The sequence below is a fragment of the Magallana gigas genome, chromosome 1 (genome assembly GCF_963853765.1).
Source record: "Magallana gigas chromosome 1, xbMagGiga1.1, whole genome shotgun sequence".
Taxonomy (NCBI): Eukaryota; Metazoa; Mollusca; class Bivalvia; order Ostreida; family Ostreidae; genus Magallana; species Magallana gigas.
The window spans coordinates 49655828-49678363 of NC_088853.1; the positions used below are offsets into that span (position 1 = coordinate 49655828).

Sequence of the window (22536 nt, forward strand, 5' to 3'; positions counted from 1 at the left end):
ATGTTTAAATATGTATTACATACGTATCATTGTAATAATTTACTTTAAAAAATATTTAAGGTTTTACAGATGAATACAATAAAAAAAGAACATATTAAATTGATTTGATTATTGATTGATCATCAGTTGGTAAGAGACAATCGATTCTGCCAATTCACTGATTATGATTTTCAGCAGATTTGACAACACGAGTCATTTTGGTTAAAAAAAAAATTCTGCATTAACATATGTCAATTAGCAGTTTTATTACGAGATAAACAGGACAAGCTTTTTGAGCATAGTGACAGGTTAGACACCAGATGTCAATCAATTCCTGGTTTTTATTTCCTAACAATTACCCATCAAAATCATTTCTAATCCATTTCTGCACATCTCAATCTGACACAGTGGCCATTGACAGTGTTGAAGGTGTGTCTCACACTCAGAGCCGAAAATATTTCGTTCATAAATTCAAAAGATGTGTTGTAAATAAAAAAAAATATTAGTGCATTGAAGCAGAGATACCACTACAAAATTGATAATTAGAGAAAACCAAGACAATTCATAATTTTATTAATGCTGATTCAGAAATAGAACAAGGGAATTTAAAGGGGCATGTTCACGATTTTGGTCAAAATTTATTTTTTCAATTTTAATGTTTATAATGCTTCAGCAAGGCATTTTCAATTGGCAACCAACATTTGAGTGTCATTTGTTGAGTAATAAGCGAGTTACAGAGCTTACAATTCCTCGCTATGTAAACAAAGCTTTTGTTTACATTTTGAATGTTGAAGTAAAAATGTCAGGTTTAGACCTAAAATGAATGAGTTAATCGTTAAGAACTGTTTATTTATGCTTAAAAAGAATAAGTATATAGACAAATCATCTTGAAAAAAGATTTTTACAGGTACAGCCGGTTCAAGCATATCTTTTACAACATACACCATAGCATAGCATAGCATTGAAATCTCATAGCATAGCATTGGAATCTCATACCATAGCATACAATCTCATAGAATCGCATTCGTCATATCATACCATAGCATAGCATACAACATTCTTTTAACTCGGTTTTAAATGTTTTAATTTGAAAAAATAAATGTTTACATAATAGATTTGTGGTAAACTTTGGCTTCTTATTATTTTACTTTGAAATGTGTGGAACTCTTCTGTGTATGGAGGCGTTTTTGTTCAAATCTCATAGCATACTATAGCATAACATAGCATACCATATCATTAAGCCCTTCATTTCAATTTCTCATAGCATAGCATACAAATCTCATAGCATAGCAAACAAATCTCATAGCATATCATTAAAATCGCATACCATAGCATAGCATAAAATTGTAAAAGATATGCATGAAATGACTGTATATTGAACCTATGTAAACAAAAAAGGGGCACGAGCCTTGTTTACATGACGAAGAATTGTGAGTCCTGTATCTTGCTTAAAACTCATTGACGAGCACCCACATTTCATTTGATCATTAGAAATGCATTTATAAAGCATTGTAAATATCAAAAACAGAAAAATAAATTTTGACCAAAATCGTGACCATGCCCCTTTAAAAAATATATATGCAGCGAATATTAACCACCAAAACAAATAGGGTAGAAAGGATTTCAGTGTAACACAAATAACATAATAAATGAAAAAATGGAAGGTGAAACACTTTAGTGACTATAAAAATAAAGAAAAAAATTGTATGGTTTGCTGTTTGATTTAATTTTCATAAAGTTGAATTGCAGGAGGATTAGAGAAAATCTTATTCACCCACTGGAAAAAGTCTACAGATCTGAAAGGTTAGTATGTCATTAACTGTAGAATCTTCTTTAAACAATTAACAGATGCTGTGGAATCAATAGAGTCCACGGTGGCTCAATTTTCAATTTTGGTATTCCTGGGTAGCCCTCTCCCATGGATCTATATCCTCCACAAAAACAGATTTAGAAAGAGTTATCTTTTTAATAATACTGAAAAACAACGCATTCATGGAATTACGAGGATTGTCCCAAAATAGCGTAGACAAGTGGCGTTACTCAGTTAATCGAAGACAAAGGAAGATGAAATTTGTGCCACCGAGGGTTCAAGAAATTTGCATTCAAATAATGTTTTCAAATCAAATATTGTTTGAGAATAAATTAGTGAAATAAAAGCATGTTAGATCAGAAATTCGACATGCGGCGCAATGTCAAAAACAAAAATGTTAAAATCAACATAATGAAATGAAAATTGCGAGGAAAAGTACTGTTCGAATGCAAAATGCAAATAAAACATACATTGATATTTGATAACAATTGTATTATTTACACAGAAAATGTTCTGGCTATAACAAAACTTTCAAATATTTTATAGCGCGTTTTGTGACAAGTTAAAAAGTTAACTCGTAATAAAATGACGATGTCAGCGTTTAGGCGGCGCAGCAGTAACTGATACAATTTTGTATAGACCATGAAATAAATCTTAAGCGGCTTTGGAAGAAAATGAAATTAACAAACTCGATTAGAAATGCGTTTTGTGAATGAGTAGTTAAACAACATTGAAAATATTAGAACAAATATGATGGCAATAAGTGGAAAAAAGAAACCCCTACTGTATTAATGGACGTCAAAATGCTGAACGACACATTTTGATAAGACGGACGTTACAAGTAAATACAGGGCAAGTTTGGAGCCGACAGGTCGTTTGTACTAAGAAAATAAAATAAAAAAAAAAATAAATAAAAAAAACTAGAAATATATGTTTAATGTGCACTCAGGGTACATGTTCAAAGATAATATTTTTTCTAAGACATTTCGGAAATAAAACGTTAATGTTATCGTCAACGATGTGGAGAGTTTAGCAACAACAAAAGACTGGAAATTTTCGACGTCGCACATTGCGCCGCCTGACAAAACTTGTTGTTACTAATTATTCATTTTCTCAAGAAATGAATAAAGTACAGATCTGAATTTTTCAGCATTATTTGCAGACAAAGATCAGTTATTTGTAACATGCATGTATTTTTATGACCTATTCTTCAAATCCACTTGCACTATTTTATTAGGTAAATAACAGCTTTAAGGTGGTGCAGTATTGTGATGTATACTTCCTATTGAGATAAACAATAAAGTATATTAAATATTAATTAAATATTTACCCCCCAAATAATGTTGCCTAACATTGAAGCGCAGTGGGTTAGAGTGTTTACATGTCTGTAAGAGTATTGGGGTCCAAGGTGTATGTTTTGGTAATTTTACAATTGATATAAATGAATTTTCAGGGGGGAGGGGGGTCTGGACCCCTCACTCCCACCCCTTCTCTAAATCTGTGCACACGATGATGTACATGTAGGCACACATAAGCAAATCTAAAACCGGCAACCGCCACGGGGAGGGGGCATAATTCAATTTTTAATTTTGTTTGTAATAATTATATAGACCATTATACTTTCTATGACATGAAATGTTAAGATTATTGATTAACTGAAAACCCCAAATTGCACATAAAGTGCTGCTCATATGTATTATCATATGGGAAGGGATCTCATCCTTCAGTTATGAAAATTATAATTTCTAAATGTATTACCGGAGCTTGCATGTGGCCTTCATTTTTAATTAAACTGGTACAAAACAGTGTTATTTTGGGGGCAAACACTTGGTGCGGGTATTACTGTCTAATGACAACATCTAGTTATTATTGTATCGAAAGTACATCCTGGCCGATAAACTGCGGTTTTTAATATAAATTAATAAGCGTTCACAAAAATATATTCATAACCACTCTGGATCCTAATTATTCCATCAAGAAAGATTGTTATACGGGGATTCTTTCGTTATTTCTCCAAGCTCTTGATAGGCAGCATTGTCTTCTGCTTGGTCATACTTGGACTTTGAAAAATGCGTTGTCTTTTCTAACTCAATGTTCTTTCCATCAAAGTGTTTATCGACGTTATCTGGGATCTTTTGTTGTAAACATGAACATGTACACAAGCTATTTCTTAGTTGTCTAGAAAAGAATATATGATTCGTCGTTAATCAAATTCAAAACAAAAACTCTAATAACTGAACAATTCAATAAAGAAAAAATATTGAAAAATGTGCTTACCTGATGATTAAAAACACATTTAATAATACGCTAAGCACTGTAATGGTCACAGAAACATATATTGCAGTGGATGATTGACATGTCGACGCAGCATCGCTGGAAGCTGATTCAGAAAAAAATAAATTCAATTCAGGTTATGATATAAATGCAATTGATTGAAACATTTAAAGAATATCTTAAACATTATATAACATGTGTAACTCTCTTCGAAGCTTTTTTAAATGCACCCAATCAAATAAAACACAACCAAGACATTCAAATTTCTTCACATTATTCAGAGTGTTATTATAAATATGACATCAAATCAAGAAATCGTTTCTTCAGTAAATCATTAACTATCGATACCTTGTTCGCACCGATCACCATGGAAACCAACGTCACATCCACGTGGACATTGACCTGTCTCGTGATGACATTGTTCTCCATACCGGTAAAGGCAGTTCCCACAGATAAATGAACATTTTGATCCAAATGTATTGTTTATGCAAACTAAAATAACAACAATGAATTAAGTTAAAAAAATACCCGGGATTAAATAAGTAGCGTTTGCATTATTCATTCACGGTTTTTGCAAGATGAAATGCTTTTGAATCAATAAGCGTAAACTTTAAATCAACGGAGATAGGACTCTTTTCATTACGTTACTTAATTAAATATTTGTTGGTTACATTAAAAGGCTGTAATGTTGTCTGTTTGAATTTATTGACAATCGTTGAGATTAGACGTGCAAACATGTTCATTTGATCATTAAAAATGAATTCCTTATGCATTGTAAATAATAATAACAGAAAAATAGGATTTGACCAAAATCGTGACCATGTCCCTTTAATACCTTGGGTACAGTCTCGTCCTTGGTAGCCGTCATCACATCCATTGGAACAGGTTCCATGGATATAGTGGCATTGTTCTTTGTCAAGACAGTGGCCACAAACAGAGCTGCAATTCTGTCCGAACTGTCCGCCATTGCAATCTATTTGATACACGCTATTGAATAATTAACTAGCAACAGCAATAAATAGGATTTCAACATTACAAATAATATAATTTCAATATAGCTATGAATTTATAGACGGAGATATAACACAAGTATGAAATGTATTTGATTAGAATTACACGACCTATACATTTTTTAAGTTAACTTTTCTTCCAAACATGACAATACATTTGTTTTTATCGTAAGGCATTTAATACTGATTAATTTATAAGTGAATTAGTTCCATGGTGTACCGCTGTAATATATCAATAGTGAATGAGTTCCATACGTGTATCGCATTTGACGCCTTTCCATCCCACCTGACATCCTCCCTCACACTGCCCTGTCACCCTGTCACATCTGTATTGAACTCCACAGTTGACGTTACACTGTTCCTGGCAGTTAGACCCATACCAGCCGTCAGGACATTCTATTTATAGACAAAATATAACGTCAATTATAAGACACTAGTATGTATTTCTCTTTATTTCTTCAAGCAATTCAATGGTCATTTTTAAAGCGAAAAAAGCAGCGAAAAATATTTGAAGAAACTGCATTTATTAAGCATTGAATTAAAACTATGATCTCGTTGTAAAACGACGTTTAAACAATACATGTAATATGTGTTTACAGTGGTAGATGATAAGCCACTCCGGGAAAACAAAGCAACAATTAATGATGTTTTCCATGAGATACTATACACGTATTATAGTTGGCGTGTACGATATTTTGCATTAATCATTTTTCATTAAGTAAGCGTGGAAATGATTAAGCGCATGCCTTAATGCACCTATTTATCTACATATATTATATGTTCAACATTTGGTGGTGTACTTGATTTTGCGGAAGTCTTATTAAGACAAATAAGCTATTAATTATAATACATGGGCAAATGTAATACGTTTACAGTATTAGACATAAGTTCCCAAAGTTTATACTTGCTATATGTCATACTTAAAGCAGTTCAAAACAGAATATTATGACTATAAGTGTTAGTACCTAAATTGCACGAATCGCCATAAAATCCGCTGGAACATCCGTTCAGGCAACTTCCGTTCACGTGGTGACATGGTTCCTTGTTTTTACAGTTTACACAAATCTGCTGACACTCCAGACCGTACGTTTGATCAAGACATTCTAAACAAATGTTGTGTTTTTTACTAAAAATAACCAGTTCTGATTACTGTCCTAAAATGGGTTACAGAACTAATAAATAACAATAAAGTGAACTCTTTAATTGATACAATAATCTAAAGACTGGATTAAAAACTCTCACTTTCATTACAAGTTGGACCTTTGTATCCTGGTACACAGCCCAGACAGGTTCCATCTACAATGTGACAGTGACCTTCCTGACAGTTCTGTGGACACGGTAAAGAACAGTCCTCTCCGTAATATCCAGGTATGGGACATCCTATTAAAACATTTTAAGTAATGATGCTTACTAAGGACAAAACCTCAATACTCTAAAATATCCCTACTTACAATACACTGCATGTATACGGTATACGTATCTTTTTCGAAACGGAATGCAACAATTCAACAACCATTTATCTATTAACTTCTATAATACATAAGCACAACTACTAAACACTCGTTAGGTCATTACAAACACATTCTTTGTTAAATTTACTCACCGTGCACTTCTACTTCACACAGCTCGCTAAATGCGTACGGAGAATATATATCAGGATACGGGGGGTTAGTCCTGTTGTTGTAGTAGATGACATACCTCCCGTGTGTGATACACGTTATGTCTGTAGGGTTGGGAATGGTTGCTTTGGTGTAGTTAATGTCCTTAAAACATAGTACTCCGTCCTCTTTATTGGTTGAGTTTGATACGTAGACAGAGTATCCCAGGAATCTACCAGTATAACCATTGCGTTCATCTATAAAAAAGAAAACACACAAACAAATCACACTTAATTTAAAACACTTATTTGAAATATTTGGAAAGCATTCATAAAATGCCCATTTAATGGTGAGTTCTGTTATTTTAGTATTATCTTCCATGTGAAGTAAACGTTTTGTTTGTACAATTAGATGATATTTCCCAGGTATGCTTAGTGTCTTTAAAACGTAATGACTCGTGGTTCTTGTCCGTACTGTGCAATACGTAAACCGATAATCCGAAGAATTCCGCAGTGTAGCCGTTGTATTAACTGACACAATTAAGGAAAAGGGAATCATTCTTTGAGTATTATGAGGTGATAATATTGGTTGGGGCGTGATCAAATCCAATAAAACCGGAGGGCTTTATTTAAGATTTGATCACGCTCCGACAGAAATCATATGTACATGTATGCATGTAGTTCAATATCGATGCGTAATGTTATCACAGCTAGGCAAAGACACTGAAAAAATATGAATATTGAAAGAATGATACATGTAAGGTTACAAATATCAACCATATTGTTATAATTTAAAGTGGCCTGTTCCTTAATCATATTTATAATGTTGAATCATTTATCTACTATAGCATACATGTAGTCATAGCATTAAAATATAATTTGAAAGCAATTTATAAGAGGGTTCGGTGGTCGAGGCCATTTCAGACTTGTATTAGACTTAGTTTAGACTTACAATGTAGTATAATTGGTCTCCTTAAGAAGAGTTTCATAATAAAATTTAGGAAAATATAAAAGAAGATGGGGGAATAAGATGGTGCAAATTCCCATTCGGTTTAATAGTGAAATACAATTTGATGAAATTTCTTTTTTCCCAATTTAATGTATTCAAATATATTATTATACGCGTTTGCTAAAGCACAATTTCTAACTATATTCAGTTTTAAATACATTTAACTAAAGATATGAAAACAAATATTGCCAGAAATTTTTGCGGTATCGAACCCATCACATAAAAACCCTATGTATTTAATGTTAGCTTGTGTCAGGTACTCTAACCACAGAACCATTTCAGACACAAAAAGGAGGCTGTTTAAATATTATGTCTGACCACGAATTTACGGACTTGTATTATTTTTTTTCAAAACGTTCAATTGTTGGGATACAGAATGATATTTTTTATGTATGTATAGTGGGTCTTCTCTCCACGTTTCTGTTGAGTGAAATCGGTTTGTTTTCCAATAGACCTTATTTAGACTATGAGAAAAATATGGAGCACAGACCCACTCTATAAAAGAAAATGCCTTGAAGTTCTAAAACATGACAGTACGGATTTGCGGGTTTTGATAAGTATACGGCAGAGCCTACCGGAAAGGCCCGAGAAGTTGCAAATGTGAGCAAACCTACCATTCGAGTCCCTTTCAGTTGAGTTTATAATGAAATGGCCATTGTTAAAATTCTCTATGCGAGTAAGTTTCTTTTTAGAATATTGCTAAAATGTTAGTACTGCTATTCATACAAGTTAAATTTCTGCTACTTACAGACATTGGAATAAATTCAAATAGGTAAGCAAAGGTAATTACTACTGTGATATAATTTACATATAGAAATTATAGCACTTGTAAACCAACTGAAATTTGCAACATGTAACGGTCTTCAACAAGATATTGTATAGTTCAAATTTAAATAAGAATTAGCAATGTGATTGTCATGACGCAGTAATTATAATACATTTGTATATTAAATATATTACAAGGATAAACATGTAACGTTGGGTTTTAAATTAACAATGGTTTAAGTATATATTTGACAAAGGTGTAAATTGATAAAAATGCTAAATGACGTCAGCATCTTTGTGACCTTTTGATATGACCTTGAAATTTAATGGGCATACAGTTTTAACACTGGTAATGGTTGTGTCCAAATTTCAGGTATTTACTTTAAACGGAACAACAGTTACACATTTTTAAATGATAGAAGGCTAAACTGCACAACAATCATATGAACACCATTCAGATGAAGGTTTCGAAATTATCAGAATATGCGGAACCTCAATTTTTTCTGCCTTGAGTTATCTATGGGTATATGGGAATAAATAACACTGAATCCCTGGTACTGATTTCAGCTATACACTGGTTCTTTATTTCGAGGATTATATTAACAAATAAAGCCTATAAGTACAAACACACTAACACTCACAAACAGTTGCACAATTCATACGCAACATCGGACAGTAGTTTAGAATATTTGAATAAAATAAATGAAAAGTAATTTACAACTAGACTCTTGTTGCAAAAGCAACAAAAAGGTCTTCCGTTTTGATATACATGAATCAATTTAACCGTAGACATTGCTTCTCTTACATAGAGAAAATAGTTAATATGATAAGTATTGTAAATGATATATCCAGACGTTACTTCCATGTAAAACAACGAGATTGAAAAAGAAATCAATTTTGAAGTACTCTCTGTGACGACCTGAAGTAATGCCGAACCAAACAAAACAGGTTACAAAGTTTGATTGTTAATAATATGATTAATTTGAATCCTTCCGGTGAAAACTGGAAGTGGCAGTTGACAAAATAAAACCCACTAAACATATCATCAATCAAATGTCTATCATTCATGAAAGCTTTGAGTCTCATTCACTTACAGTGACAAAAATCTTGCGGGCATCAAATTTGTAAAAAGAAAGGCTACATAGAGATATTTGAGATAACTCACCGGAAGGAACAGTTATTTGAAAATTTAACATTATAAAGATGACACATCTAAGATTGTATACTGATATATTCATTCCATGTAAAAGAAATAAATAAAGAAAAAAACATATTATTTGTAGTGCTTCCGGTGACAACCGGAAGTTACGCCGAACAAAATAAAATAGTTTTAAAAAATGTACATATAAAGGTCTATCATCCCACAAAGTTTGATTGTTCAAGTCGACATCGTTTATGAGATCACGTCGAAATAAGGTTTTTTGTCTCGGGACAGGAAACGGACAAACGGAAGTGTTCAATGTAAATTGTATTAAATATTTCTTGTATACTTGTCTTTTGTACATTATTGTTCATCGAGCTCACTACAAATATCAAAGAAAAACAGTTAAACTGATAAAAAGTTCGATTTGTTTGAACTCCTCTTGTGTGGACCGGAAGTGACGGAAGACAAAATAAAACCGGTTAAACATATATATCTTTAATAAAATGTCTATTATCCATGAACGTTTTGCGCTTTGATCACTTATAGTTTCTGAGAACTCGTTTGTACAAAATGTGTTTCAAAAAAGCTACCTGAGATATTTGAGATATCTCACCGGAAGTAGAATTTTTTGTTGATATAACATTGCATTGATAACGTATGTATAGATTTATACTTATATATCTATTCTATGGCAAAAGAATTTAATGCTTAGAAATAGTTATTTTTGAAGAGCTTCCGGTGACGACCGGAAGTTACGCCGAACACAACAGAATAGTGTAAACACATGTACATACATAGGTTTATCATCCCACAAAGTTTTATTGTTCAAGTTGTCACCGTTTTTGAGAACTCATCGAAATAAGGTTTTTTGTCTCGGGACAGGAAACGGACAAACGGAAGTGCTTAATGTAAATTTTATTAGTTATTTTTTGTATACTTGCCCTTTGCATTTTATTGTTCATCGAGCACACTACAGATATCAAAGACAAAAAGTAAAACTGATAAACAGCTCGAATTGTTTGAACTCTTCCTGTGTGGACCGGAAGTGACGGAAGACAAAATGAAACTGGTTAAACACATCCTCAATCAAATGTCTATCATCCATAAAAGTCTTGTGCTTTGATCTGTTATAGTCACTGATATGTCGTTTGTACAAAATGTGTTTCAAAAAAGCTACCTGAGATATTTGAGATATCTCACCGGAAGTAGAATTTTGTTGTTGATATAACATCGCAAAGATTACTTTTGTGTAGATTTATGCTTAAATAATTATTCTATTGAAAAGGAATTTAATGCGTAAAAGTTGTTAATTTTGAAGTACTTTCGGTGACGACCGGAAGTTACGACGAACAAAACAAAGTTGTTTAAACACATCTACAACTATAGGTCTATTATCCCACAAAGTTTGGATGTTTAAGTCACTACCGTTTTTGAGATCTCGAATGTACAAGCTTTTTCAACGCGGGACAGGAAACGGACGACCGGAAATGATTTTTGACAAAATGAAAAAAACGCCTCGAGATATTAACACTTTCTATTAGTCCTGAAAATTTCAAGAACATTTATCCAGCCATCTCTGAGAAATCTTGTGGACAAAAAAAGGGGGAAAAAAAATAATAATAACTAGACTCTTGTTGCTATAGCAACAAAAAGGTCTTCCGTTCCTCATGTATTAATCTGCACAACAAATCCAGTTATCTTGTAAACACAAAAAGTGGACATAACATACATTATGTCTTTCCTCAAATTTTGGATATTCAAGTTTTTGCGCGTTATAATATCTTGTTGAAAACAAAGGTTTTTGTCTCGGGACCGGAAACAAACAAACGAAGGTGATATAAGAGACGGAAAATAGATATTTTGGTATATTTTCCTACGGTAAGTTACTGTTCATCAAATTGAGTAAAATGTTTTTAAAAAAGAATTAAAAGTTTAAAAAAAAATGTTCTTTTGCTTAAACGCTTCTTAAAATAACCGGAAGTGACGTAGAACCAAATGAAACACGTGAAACACATGTTCAATCAATGTCCATTATCTATATAAGTTTTGTGTCTTCATCTATAACAGTTTCTGAGATCTTGTGGGTACTTTGGTTTTAAAAAAGAAGGCTACCTGAGATATTTGAGATGTCTCACAGGAAGCAGAACTTTTCTTCCCCATGTGTAGATGACCTTTTGTATTTCTATGGCTAAAATGTTCCTTCAATGCTAAATAACAAAATATTTCTTTAAAAAATCAAAATTGGGTGTACTTCCTGTGACGACCGGAAGTTACGCCGGATAAAACAAAATAGTGTTAACACATGTACATACATAGGTCTATTATCCCTCAAAGTTTTGTTGTTCAAGTCGTCACCGTTTTTGAGATCTCGTCGAAATAAGGTTTTTGGTCTCTGGACAGGAAACGGACAAACGGAAGCGCTCAACGTAAATTGTATCAAATATTTCTTGTATACATACCTTTTGTACATTATTCTTCATTTATCTAACTAAAATATCAACGGAAAACAGTTTAACTGATAAACAGCTCGATTTTTTGGAACTCTTCCGGTGTGGACCGGAAGTGACGGAAGACAAAATGAAACCAGTTAAACACATCTTCAATCACATGTTTATCATCCATGAAAGTTTCGTGTCTTGATCACTAATAGTTTCTGAGATCTCGCGGGTACAAAATGTGTTTTTAAAAAGCTACCTGAGATGATTGAGATATCTCACCGGATGTAGAATTTTTTTGTTGATTTAACATTGCATAGATAACTTATGTGTAGATTTATACTGATATAATTAATTTGTGGAAAATGAATTTTTTGCGTGAAATAATTATTTTTGAAGTGCTTCCGGTGACGACCGGAAGTTACGACGAACAAAATAAAAGTGTTTAAACACATCTGCATACACAGGTCTATTATCGTAAAAGGTTTGGTTGTTCAAGTCTTTACTATTTTTGAGATCTCGAGGTGACAAGCTTTTTTGTTGCGGGACAGGAAACGGACGACCGGAAATAAATTTTGAAAAATTGAAAAAAACGTCCCTAGCGTTTAACATTTTCTATTATTCCTGAAAATTTCAAGGAAATTTATCCAGTCATCTCTGAGAAAATCGGGGGAAAAAATAAGAATAATAATAATAATAATAACTAGAGCAAAGCTCGTTGCAAAGCAACGAGTGGGTTTTCCGTTAATGTCGGAAGTAAAGCTGGAAGTTCCTGTAAGAAGCAGAGCTCTTAAACCAATAACAAGAGTAACTAAAATAAAAATATGAAAAAAATCGAATATTCCTGGTACGACTTAACAAAATACGAATGATTTTAAGTACGACTTAACAAAAACCTTTCCGATTTTAAGAACGACTGAACAAAAAAATCCGAATGTGTTCAGGTACGACTTAGCAATTATTTTTGGTACGAGTTAATTTTACTTTGAATATTACGCTATTTTTTGAACCAAGGCCGCAGAATCAAAATTTCCGGAAAAATCAATTTTTAAACCCCGATATCTCTGAAATGCATCGTCCGATTTGAAAACGGTTTCAGTGTTAGATTCAGCTTAATAAGCTCTACAAAACACATATTCTTTTTCGATTTGATCATAACATTCATTTTTTCGAAAAATTTGTTTCACTTCCGGTTTCGACCGGAAGTGACAAAATACATTTTTTTGGTCAAATGCCATAAGTAAATCCGCAGATTTAAAATCACAGAAAATTTCAAGTCTTTATAAACAACCGTTTACTAGAAAAGTCCTGGACAAAATCACTTTTTGAAATTTTTTAAAATGACGTAACTAGAAAACGGAAGTGATTTAATGACTGAAACTGTAAAAGCCTCAAGGGACAAGAATTTAACATAATCTCTGAAAATTTCTTGCAAATCAGTTGAATAGTTTTTGAGATATAAAGCAAAAAAGAAGTCAGAAGGAAAAACAAGAAGATTAATAATAATAAAAAAAAACAATAGAATAACAAGAGGGTCTTCCGTTGAAAACGGAAGACCCTAATAATAACTAGAGCAAAGCTCGTTGCAAAGCAACGAGTGGGTTTTCCGCTAATGTCGAAAGCAACGCTAGAAGTACGTCTAAGAAGCAGAGTTCTTAATCTAGTAACAAAGAAACCTAAGTACAAAAAGATAAAAAAAAAAAAATGGAATGATTCTTGGTACAACTTAACATGATCCGAATGTTTTTAAGTACGACTTAACCAAAAACCCTTAACCATTTCAAGAACGACTTAACAAAAAAACACAATGTGTTTAAGTACGACTTAACAAATTTGACTTCATTTTAGGTACAAGTTTACTTTACCTTGAACTAACATCTTTTTTCTTAACCCAGAATGCAAAATTAAAATTTATGTAAAAAATCAATTTTGTTTAAAACATAATTCTGAGCAACTCTTCCTCCTCACTGCTTTTCAAAAGGTTGACCTTTCGTACTGTGTGCTCGTTGCGTCATTAATTGTCAGAAACTTATCGATGTAAAGTTTACTTTACTGTACTTCTGTGAATATTTTCTATGTAAAATTACTCTGAACCAGACAACATTGAAATGGTGAACATTTAAAAGGGCCCCGCTTATGTTATTTCAGAGAATTCTGCTTTGACCTTGACCTATAACTTGAAATTTTTCCAGCTGGCATAGAACTTTTAATTCAATTTCATTCCCCCAACATACATGCATTTATGTTCAATCTGACCAAGATTAAGCATATTTGGAAAATAATCAACTATTTAAAACTAATTTTAAAAAGATCTGCTATGACCTTCATATTGACAGACTTGGTTCAAGGTCACTGCACGCCATTAACCAATAAACTCTGTAAAGTTAAAATATTAGCCAAATAGGGGCTAAAAGGAGAGTATATCTATGCTCTTAAAATATGGATTTTTGTGTGATCTGATATGACCTTGACTCTTCATCTACAAATATCATTCGAGGTCATTGCATATATTTTGAACAAAGGCATCATGTGGGTGAAGTATGAGGCTGAATGGAGCAAAGGGAGAGAAGATATACTCTGGACAAGGATTTTTAAAAATATAATTCTGGTATGACCTTCACAGTTTCTTTTCACTGAAAATAGGTTCAAGGTCACTAGACACCCTTTCACCCTTTACTCAAAAGCTCTGCTTATGTGAAGTCTGAGCCAAATAGGGGTTAGTAGAAATTATATATGCTCTCAAAAAAGGATTTTTGCATGATCCGATATGATCTTCACCCGTTACCTAGAAATTTCATGCAAGGTCATTGCACATCGTTTAACCATAGAGACACTCTGTGAGTATTAGCCAGATTGGACCAAAGGGAAAAAAGATATGCCCCAGACAAGGATTTTATATATATAATTCTGCTATGACCTTAACCTTATACCTAAAAACATGGTTCAAGGTCACTGCACATCCTTCAACCAAAGGAACCCTGTGGATGAGGTATGAGCCAGATTGGGCCAAGGGGAGAGAAGCTATGCTCCTGTCAAGCCATCTCGGATGGACAGATGGACAAATTGATCACTAGAAGGCGCCCGCATAAACATGCCTTTTTATCTAATTTAAAATAGTATCCATGCTATCTGCCCATGGTGAATAGTCATCAAAACCATTCATCAGCAGAATTTGATTTCCCTCCTTTTTAAGGTGGTATGGGACATCTGTCGATATTAATGTGGATTAAAGTACTATATAATTGAAAACTTTTCACCGGTTTAGAATTTTCAAATTTTACAATATTTAACCAAAAAATAGCTTTTAAAAATATTTGAAAAGGTAAAAATTGTAAAAACCCCAGCGGGATTCGAACTCATGACTTACAGGTTCCTTGTAAACCCTCTAACCCACTGTGCTAAGGAGTTAGGTGACCATTTTTGAAAAGAAACTATGTGTACTTATATAATTACACTTTATTTTATTGTTTATTTCGATAAACAATACATCACAACATGGAAGTGTCCCATATCACCTTAAACTCGGAACACCTCTGACCTAATAAGATCGCCGCATTAAATACAAAGTTTGATTTAACTCTAATTTGTTTATCATCAAGAAATTCTGCATCGCTGACAAATAAAGTTTTCTTCTGTATAATGAAATACCAATTAACTGACTATTTGGACAATAGCAAGTTTATTGTCTCATTCCACAGCAACTATTTCCCTTGGCTTTGCCTCATTAAATAGTTGCTGTCTTGGGGGACAATAAACTTGCTATTGTCCTCATACCCAGTAAATACTAAATAGGCATATAATATCCCATCCACCTACATTTCATGTTATATAACCTCCCGTTTGTAACCTTCAATTTCACTGTAAAGTCAACATATCTGTCATAGCCGCAAGTTTCACAATTTATTTCTGCTTCTCATGTACTTAAAATTAGGGGCCTTAATATTGCTTACCAATTCCAACAAGACACATCCCTCTAACTATTGATAATCATTAAAATTCATTTCATGAATCTACGCAACAATGATAAACCTTCAAGTTCAGTCACTCTCAATTTTACAAAAATATTGACGGTACTTTATCCGAAACTGTTCCTTGTATCTTTAACTTAGTACACTAACATTTTTCTGAAAAGACGGTTTGTCTTAGAATAAGAAAGCTAATGCAATTCTGAGAAAAAGAATACCACATATTGCCAATTCCATTGAGGTTTAATAAAAATATGGCCATTTAAGTGAACCCACCATTCCCAATTTCCTTTAGTAAACACAGATTTACAGGGTTCTCCATAGTAAAACATCTTTACCTGACCTTTTAGAGGTCAACTGTTGTTCAACCACCTTTAAAAAGAAACCTTATTCAATACAACATACGCCTACTTGATATAATCATGATAAAAGCTTCACATCACTTAGAAATACCCTTACATGTATACCCCCCCCCCCCCCAATCTTTTGATTTTCATAAAAAGTCATGGTTTGAAATGTTTTACCTAATTTTATGAAACTTATGGCAATTTCCTTGAGTCATTTCTCACACATATTTGAAAAGAATCATCAATGATTCTAAAATTTAATCTTTATTTGTTTATTGTATGATTTGTACCATTTTAATTAACAAATAGACAGCTGTCCTGCTTGTGATTTCTTGTTTTCATGAAAAAAGTAAGCTAACAATCATATTTAGTGAATATCTAATCTATTCTGATTTCTAGTCTTCTTCTAACCATGCTAAAACAGTAAGTTACAACCTACAAGTTAGACATCTGCCTTAAATTAGAAATAAATTCAAACACACCCAGGTAGCTGGAGACAGAGTTGATTTCAATGAACAATGTTCAAATTTGACATGTTTTTCTACTTTTTTATGCATATATACCTTAGAAAGGTAGAAATAGGTTGTTTCTTGTTCATTTCAAAAGTAATTATCATAGCAGATGTTATTTCAAAGTCAAATGTACATTTACATATCCTACATGTAATCTTAATGCAGACAATTAAATGGGGGGGGGTTCAATTATGTAAACACATCTAAATATCTTTATGAAATAAAAAATAAAGGATCATAATTGTATACTTTTATTGAAAAACAAATTTTCACAGCAATTATGAATTTCTTTAAACAGCCTTAATTTTGTTTTCATAATTTCTTATCAAACACAAACCACAACATGGCATGATGCTTTCTTCAAGTTCCATTATTGTTCATGCATTATCGGATTTAATTTGAATTACCGGTAAATGGTCTGTAGAACACAAGGAATATGCATGTGGATAGAGGTGACAGGTTAATCTCAGGAGCTGACCCACAAGAATCAACAGGTACCAGTAAAAGCCATGTGGTAACAAGAGTCTGTTTTGAGCTGAAATAAATAAAAAAAATAATTAGCTGTGTTTACATACATGTACTAGTAATAGCTGTGTTTTACATTAACATATGCATAGTATTTCTGTAAAAAATACACTGACTATGCAGTGTAATAAGTATGACATATCCCAATACATGACATAACATTTAGGCAGTACAAGATCAAAAATCTGCATATCAAGTCATAATATAATATTAAAAAATTTTCATAGGTATAAACACTTATCAAATTGAGAAAGAGAGAGAGTTTGAGAGAGAGAGAGAGTTTATTACCGTACTTGTAGTGCAACAGTCAATATTTCAATTTGTAAATTACAAACGAATATTACCCAGCGAACAGCGTCAAAGTACATGTACTGGTATTAGCTTCTGGTATACCATTTTTTATCAATTCTACTGTGTGTTTTTTTTTTTGCAAATAAATTTAGGGAGGGTTTTTGTTTATTTTCTTATAAATTACATGGTTTAAAAACAATACTACGTGTAATAAGCATAAAACATGTACGAGTAAACTGAATGAAGAATTTTTAATAGATTATTTTTCAAAGAATGTGGTACATTACATGTATGTCAATCTTTATAAAACTAGCGTATATTTCGTGCACCATAAATTGCAAGTTTTTTGTAAATATCATTTACTTGCATGATAGGTATATATGGTCTAACCAAAATTTTCTTCATAAAGCTACAGCTGTATGTACCACATATATGTTTTGTCACAAGTATACATTTTAAAAAAAAATACCCAAATTCCAACAGTTTAAATAAACTCAACTCATTCTCTGATAAGTTCATTGTGTTTTGTGCGTGCATATCTTATTTGTCTGCTGCAACAGCGGCCAATCAGCGGTAAGCTGAATCCACAAAAAGAAAGTTTGTGTTTTAGGAGCGGGTAAATTGTTTATGCGACACTGTCAAGAAAACCACACCAAATAATAACAAGAAACATAAATATTCACTTAAATGTATTCTGTTGTAAAGTAAAGGTTTTTAACACTTATTGCATCTTGCAAAACATGTGATGACCTTAATCATCTGTCATATATCTGATATACATGTATATGTAAAAGATGGGAGAAATAACGACGGAACAAAGTGGGATTCGAACCTTGCCCTCTGAATCTCTAGTCTGCTCTACCAACTGAGCTACATGTATCTGGCACCGGTATTCAAACCAGTCTGACCGTCACATTCCTCCCCCTTAAATGATCTTCACCCTCGAAGATCATCCCTGGCAGGATCGAGTTAACCTGTTAGTTCCAGGGGTTGGTCACAACACCAATATTGTAACAGGATGGGAGAAATAATGAAGGACCAAACCGGGATTTGAACTTGGGCCCCCTGAATCTCTAGTCAGGTGCTCTACCAACTGAGCTATCTGGCACTGGTATTCAAACTGGTCTGATCGTCACATATATAAAGAATTATTTTAAACAATGTTGTTCAATAAAAAATAACACTCGCAACCTTCAGTTTTTGTCTGTAATTAATCAATATTGGCGTGCGATCAGTTCTCGCCGAGTACCATTTCTCACCAGTGCATTGTTACGTCATTTTATCAACACATAAAATCATATACGAAAATATGATGTAACAGTGCACCAGCGAGAAATGGTCCTCGGCGAGAACTGCTCGCACGCCAGTACTGCCAGTAGTCAGATTAAAAAAAGAGAATAAAAAATTACATTTAAAACATTAACAAGGACAATTTAAGTACACATCATAACTGCTAAACAAGAAAAATTATGTGAACTGGTAGAATGGTAGGCATAGTTCTAACTTGTAACCTACATGTACAAGTACATGTAACGGGTACCCGTTGGTCTGCTAAACCTCTTTAATGATACAATGATCGGCATCATAAAGATATTAAAGTCATGTTTTAACTCTGAAGTCTGAAGTATACAATTTTATTTACTTGAAGTTATGTCTACAGGGTATTCATGACTACATTTGGAGTCTTCTGCACAAGAATATATGATATGTTTCTAATTAGACCCTGCTTTGAATTTTGAGTTGAAAATTCACAATCTGTTATTTTTTTAAATAGATAAATTCAGTTACCCTTTCCAGTCCCCCATGAACCTCGAGCGAGTCTAAACACCCATGAAACATGTAAAAATTACACGTTAGTAAACAAACACCCACACCATAACAAAAACATCTAACAGTGTGCACGTACTTACATGTACATCTATACAATATACTAAATTTTAACCAGTTAACAAGAAACTTTAAAAGGAGTAAAAGCCTCACCTTCTTCAGTAACATCCACATAAATCACACACTTTAATGTCCATCTTTTGTCCTTTATTACTCGTAGCTACGGAAGCCCGTAAGTGCCACATGATATATATAAAGAAAACTACATATATATATAAAGAAAATCGTATATTTATATATATAAAGAAAATGATATATATATATAATGAAAACGATATATATATAAAGAAAACCGAATATATATAAATAAAATCGTGTGGGTATATATATATATATATATATATACATAACTATATATAACTATATATATATATATATATATATATATATATATAAAACCACTGATATATATATATAAAGAAAATCGCGATATATAAGCACGAGTGATATTTATATAAAGCCAAAAAATTCCACTACATGACCTTCACCGATTGCAGCCTAATGCTGCATATAACAAACTCCGCCTACAGAGGAGAGAGGCCACAGATGCAATTATCGCTCCATGGTCAGCCGATCAAAAGAGAGGTAAAGAATTTAATTGTACTATAGACGATGTGTTAAAATAAATTGCATGTAACTCTATTGTAACGAAATTATGTTTTACTGTTTAATATTTATATCCTTATAACCATCGCCTTAAAATTGCACATAAGTTTATTCCAACCAAAATTGTGCATACATGTGTGGAATAAGTGGAGGGGTCATCAGGTTACGGGTATTTAGGAAAATTCAACCTATTTTAAAAATTTGCTACAGAAAAATAGGTTACGGACACACCCAGCCCCCCCCCCCCCCCAACGTAATTTTCTCTACCGCCTCCCTCTTTGGAAGTTCTTGATCTGTGCATGTAATTTGATTCGAACCCCTTTCCACCTGGTTAAGATGAGTCTAGATATTTTGAGCGAAATAAATCTGAAGGGATTTATTCACATTAACAGATGATTAACTAATTCTGATCGAGTGAAATATTGAATGCCCTTCATGCTTTGCACCAGTCCCGCCCAGTTTGTAAAACATTACCTGGTATTGAATAATTTTTTAAAAAGTAAACGTGATTTTATTAATCACAGTATTAATTTTGTTTACAGATGACAGCCGAATTATGGATATACGTTTTGCTCTCTTATCAGTGCATAGATATTATACATGCTGTCCTTCCATTAGCACCACAAATGCGAGAATATGAAACCGAAGAGGAAATGCTTAAAACCTATGTTAATGAAGGTTACCCATATAAGAGTATATTGTTATTTTTGTCGTTATACCATGGTATAAAATGGAGCCTGCGAACACTGAAAAGACGACTTAAATCGTTTAATATATTTCGGAGGAAATATCTTACACCTGATGCTACTTTAGAAGAAAAAATCCAAACTGAACTGTCTGGACCATGTGGAAATATAGGATACAGAGAAATGTGGAAGCTTTTAAATTCAAAACATCAACTGCGAGCATCAAAGACTAAGGTAATGAAACTTTTACAAAGGTTAAATCCCTCTGGAATTGAAAGACGAATTAGGTGTCGTCTCCAAAGAAGAATCTACGTAAGTAACGGACCAAATTTCACGTGGCATATTGATGGATTTGATAAACTAAAACCTTACGGGTTTGCAATTCACGGTGCGATCGACGGATTTTCAAGGAGAATTTTATGGTTGGAGGTAGCATCATCAAATAGTGACCCCGCTGTAATAGGATTTTATTTCCTAAATTGTGTTAAACAACTTCACGGATGTCCTGCAAACGCTCGAACTGACCCTGGTACCGAAAATGGTATATTGGCAACTATTCAAACAATTTTAACAAACGATCCTAATAGTCATGCATATGTGACGTCTGTTCGAAATCAAAGAATTGAGGCTTGGTGGAGTTATTTTAAGAGAAACAGAGCCCAGTGGTGGATGGATTATTTTTCCGATCTGTACGATTCAGGTGTATATGATCCAGACAACAGATTCCAGCGTTCATGTTTTCAATTTTGTTTTATGGATTTTATTCAGTTACAGTTGAATGAAACTGCTGTTGCGTGGAACTGTCATAGAATAAGACCAAATACAGGTTCTTGTCCTCCTGGAATACCTAATGAAATCTACTTCCTACCTGAGCAGCATTCTAAATCTGATTTCAAGATACCTGTTTCTGAACATGATCTAGAACCTTTTACACAGATCACAAAACCTAAAGGGAGATGTGACGATATGGAGGTGTACGAATATCTAAACCTTGTCAAATCAAGAATTCAGTGGCGTGAAGCCAGTAATGTGGAGGATGCGCTACAAAATTATATTGATATGATGCGCATATCTGGAGAATAACGAAATTTTACTCATTTAATTGGCTATCGTATAATTAATGGCATCCACGAAAAGTACAACGGGCAGTTGGTTATGAATGTCTTGAAACCAAATAAAATTTCAACACCGATATTGATGGAATATTATTTTGTTATTTTATTTGAAATACATTCACTTTTGGGTTTTTTTCGAAGTGAATTCACACGATTTAATTGCTTATTTACCAGCGCTACATGTCGTTTGTCTTCTATACTGTTGCTGTTATTTAATATGTTACTTACTGTGACACAATAGAAAGTCCAGTAGCTTGGAATGCAAATACATGTATAGCAATAAACAAAAACACATTTGCATTTTTTTTTTATAAAATCTATTTTAACTAAATAACAAAAAAACCCACACATTTGTACACGTACATGTATGTCGAACATATTGTATGACGAAAAAGAACATTTTAGAACAATAACACAGGCGTTATCAAAACCGGGGGGGGGGGGGGGGGGGGGGGGCTAACACTTAACCCCTACCCACACTTATTCTTATAGAAAAACATAATAAATGAATCAATCAGTTAAAATTTACATGTACATGTTATAGTTCTACGAGTAACAATGCCTCGCGGTTATTATTCC

The 22536-nt window shown here is 33.1% G+C and overlaps 1 protein-coding gene and 1 long non-coding RNA gene across 3 annotated transcripts in view; both read right to left on the reverse strand.

The window, feature by feature from the left end:
- Window positions 1-2709: 2709 nt before the first annotated feature.
- The window catches only part of LOC105324614 (scavenger receptor class F member 2), an 82766-nt gene continuing 62939 nt past the window's right edge, over window positions 2710-22536 (reverse strand). For both annotated transcript variants that reach the window (XM_066069574.1, XM_066069570.1), the window contains exons 3-10: window positions 6677-6928; window positions 6316-6453; window positions 6039-6176; window positions 5329-5469; window positions 4899-5036; window positions 4412-4555; window positions 4067-4169; window positions 2710-3967 (exon numbers count right to left, since the gene is read on the reverse strand). In XM_066069574.1, coding sequence (XP_065925646.1) covers window positions 3763-3967; window positions 4067-4169; window positions 4412-4555; window positions 4899-5036; window positions 5329-5469; window positions 6039-6176; window positions 6316-6453; window positions 6677-6928 — 1259 coding nt within the window. In that variant the 3' untranslated portion in view covers window positions 2710-3762. The remainder of the gene's footprint in view (window positions 3968-4066; window positions 4170-4411; window positions 4556-4898; window positions 5037-5328; window positions 5470-6038; window positions 6177-6315; window positions 6454-6676; window positions 6929-22536) is intronic.
- Window positions 17085-19712, reverse strand: LOC136273855 (uncharacterized). The gene is made up of 2 exons (XR_010712115.1): window positions 19644-19712; window positions 17085-17382 (listed from the first exon to the last, which is right to left on the reverse strand). It is a non-coding gene; the product is annotated as an uncharacterized lncRNA (long non-coding RNA).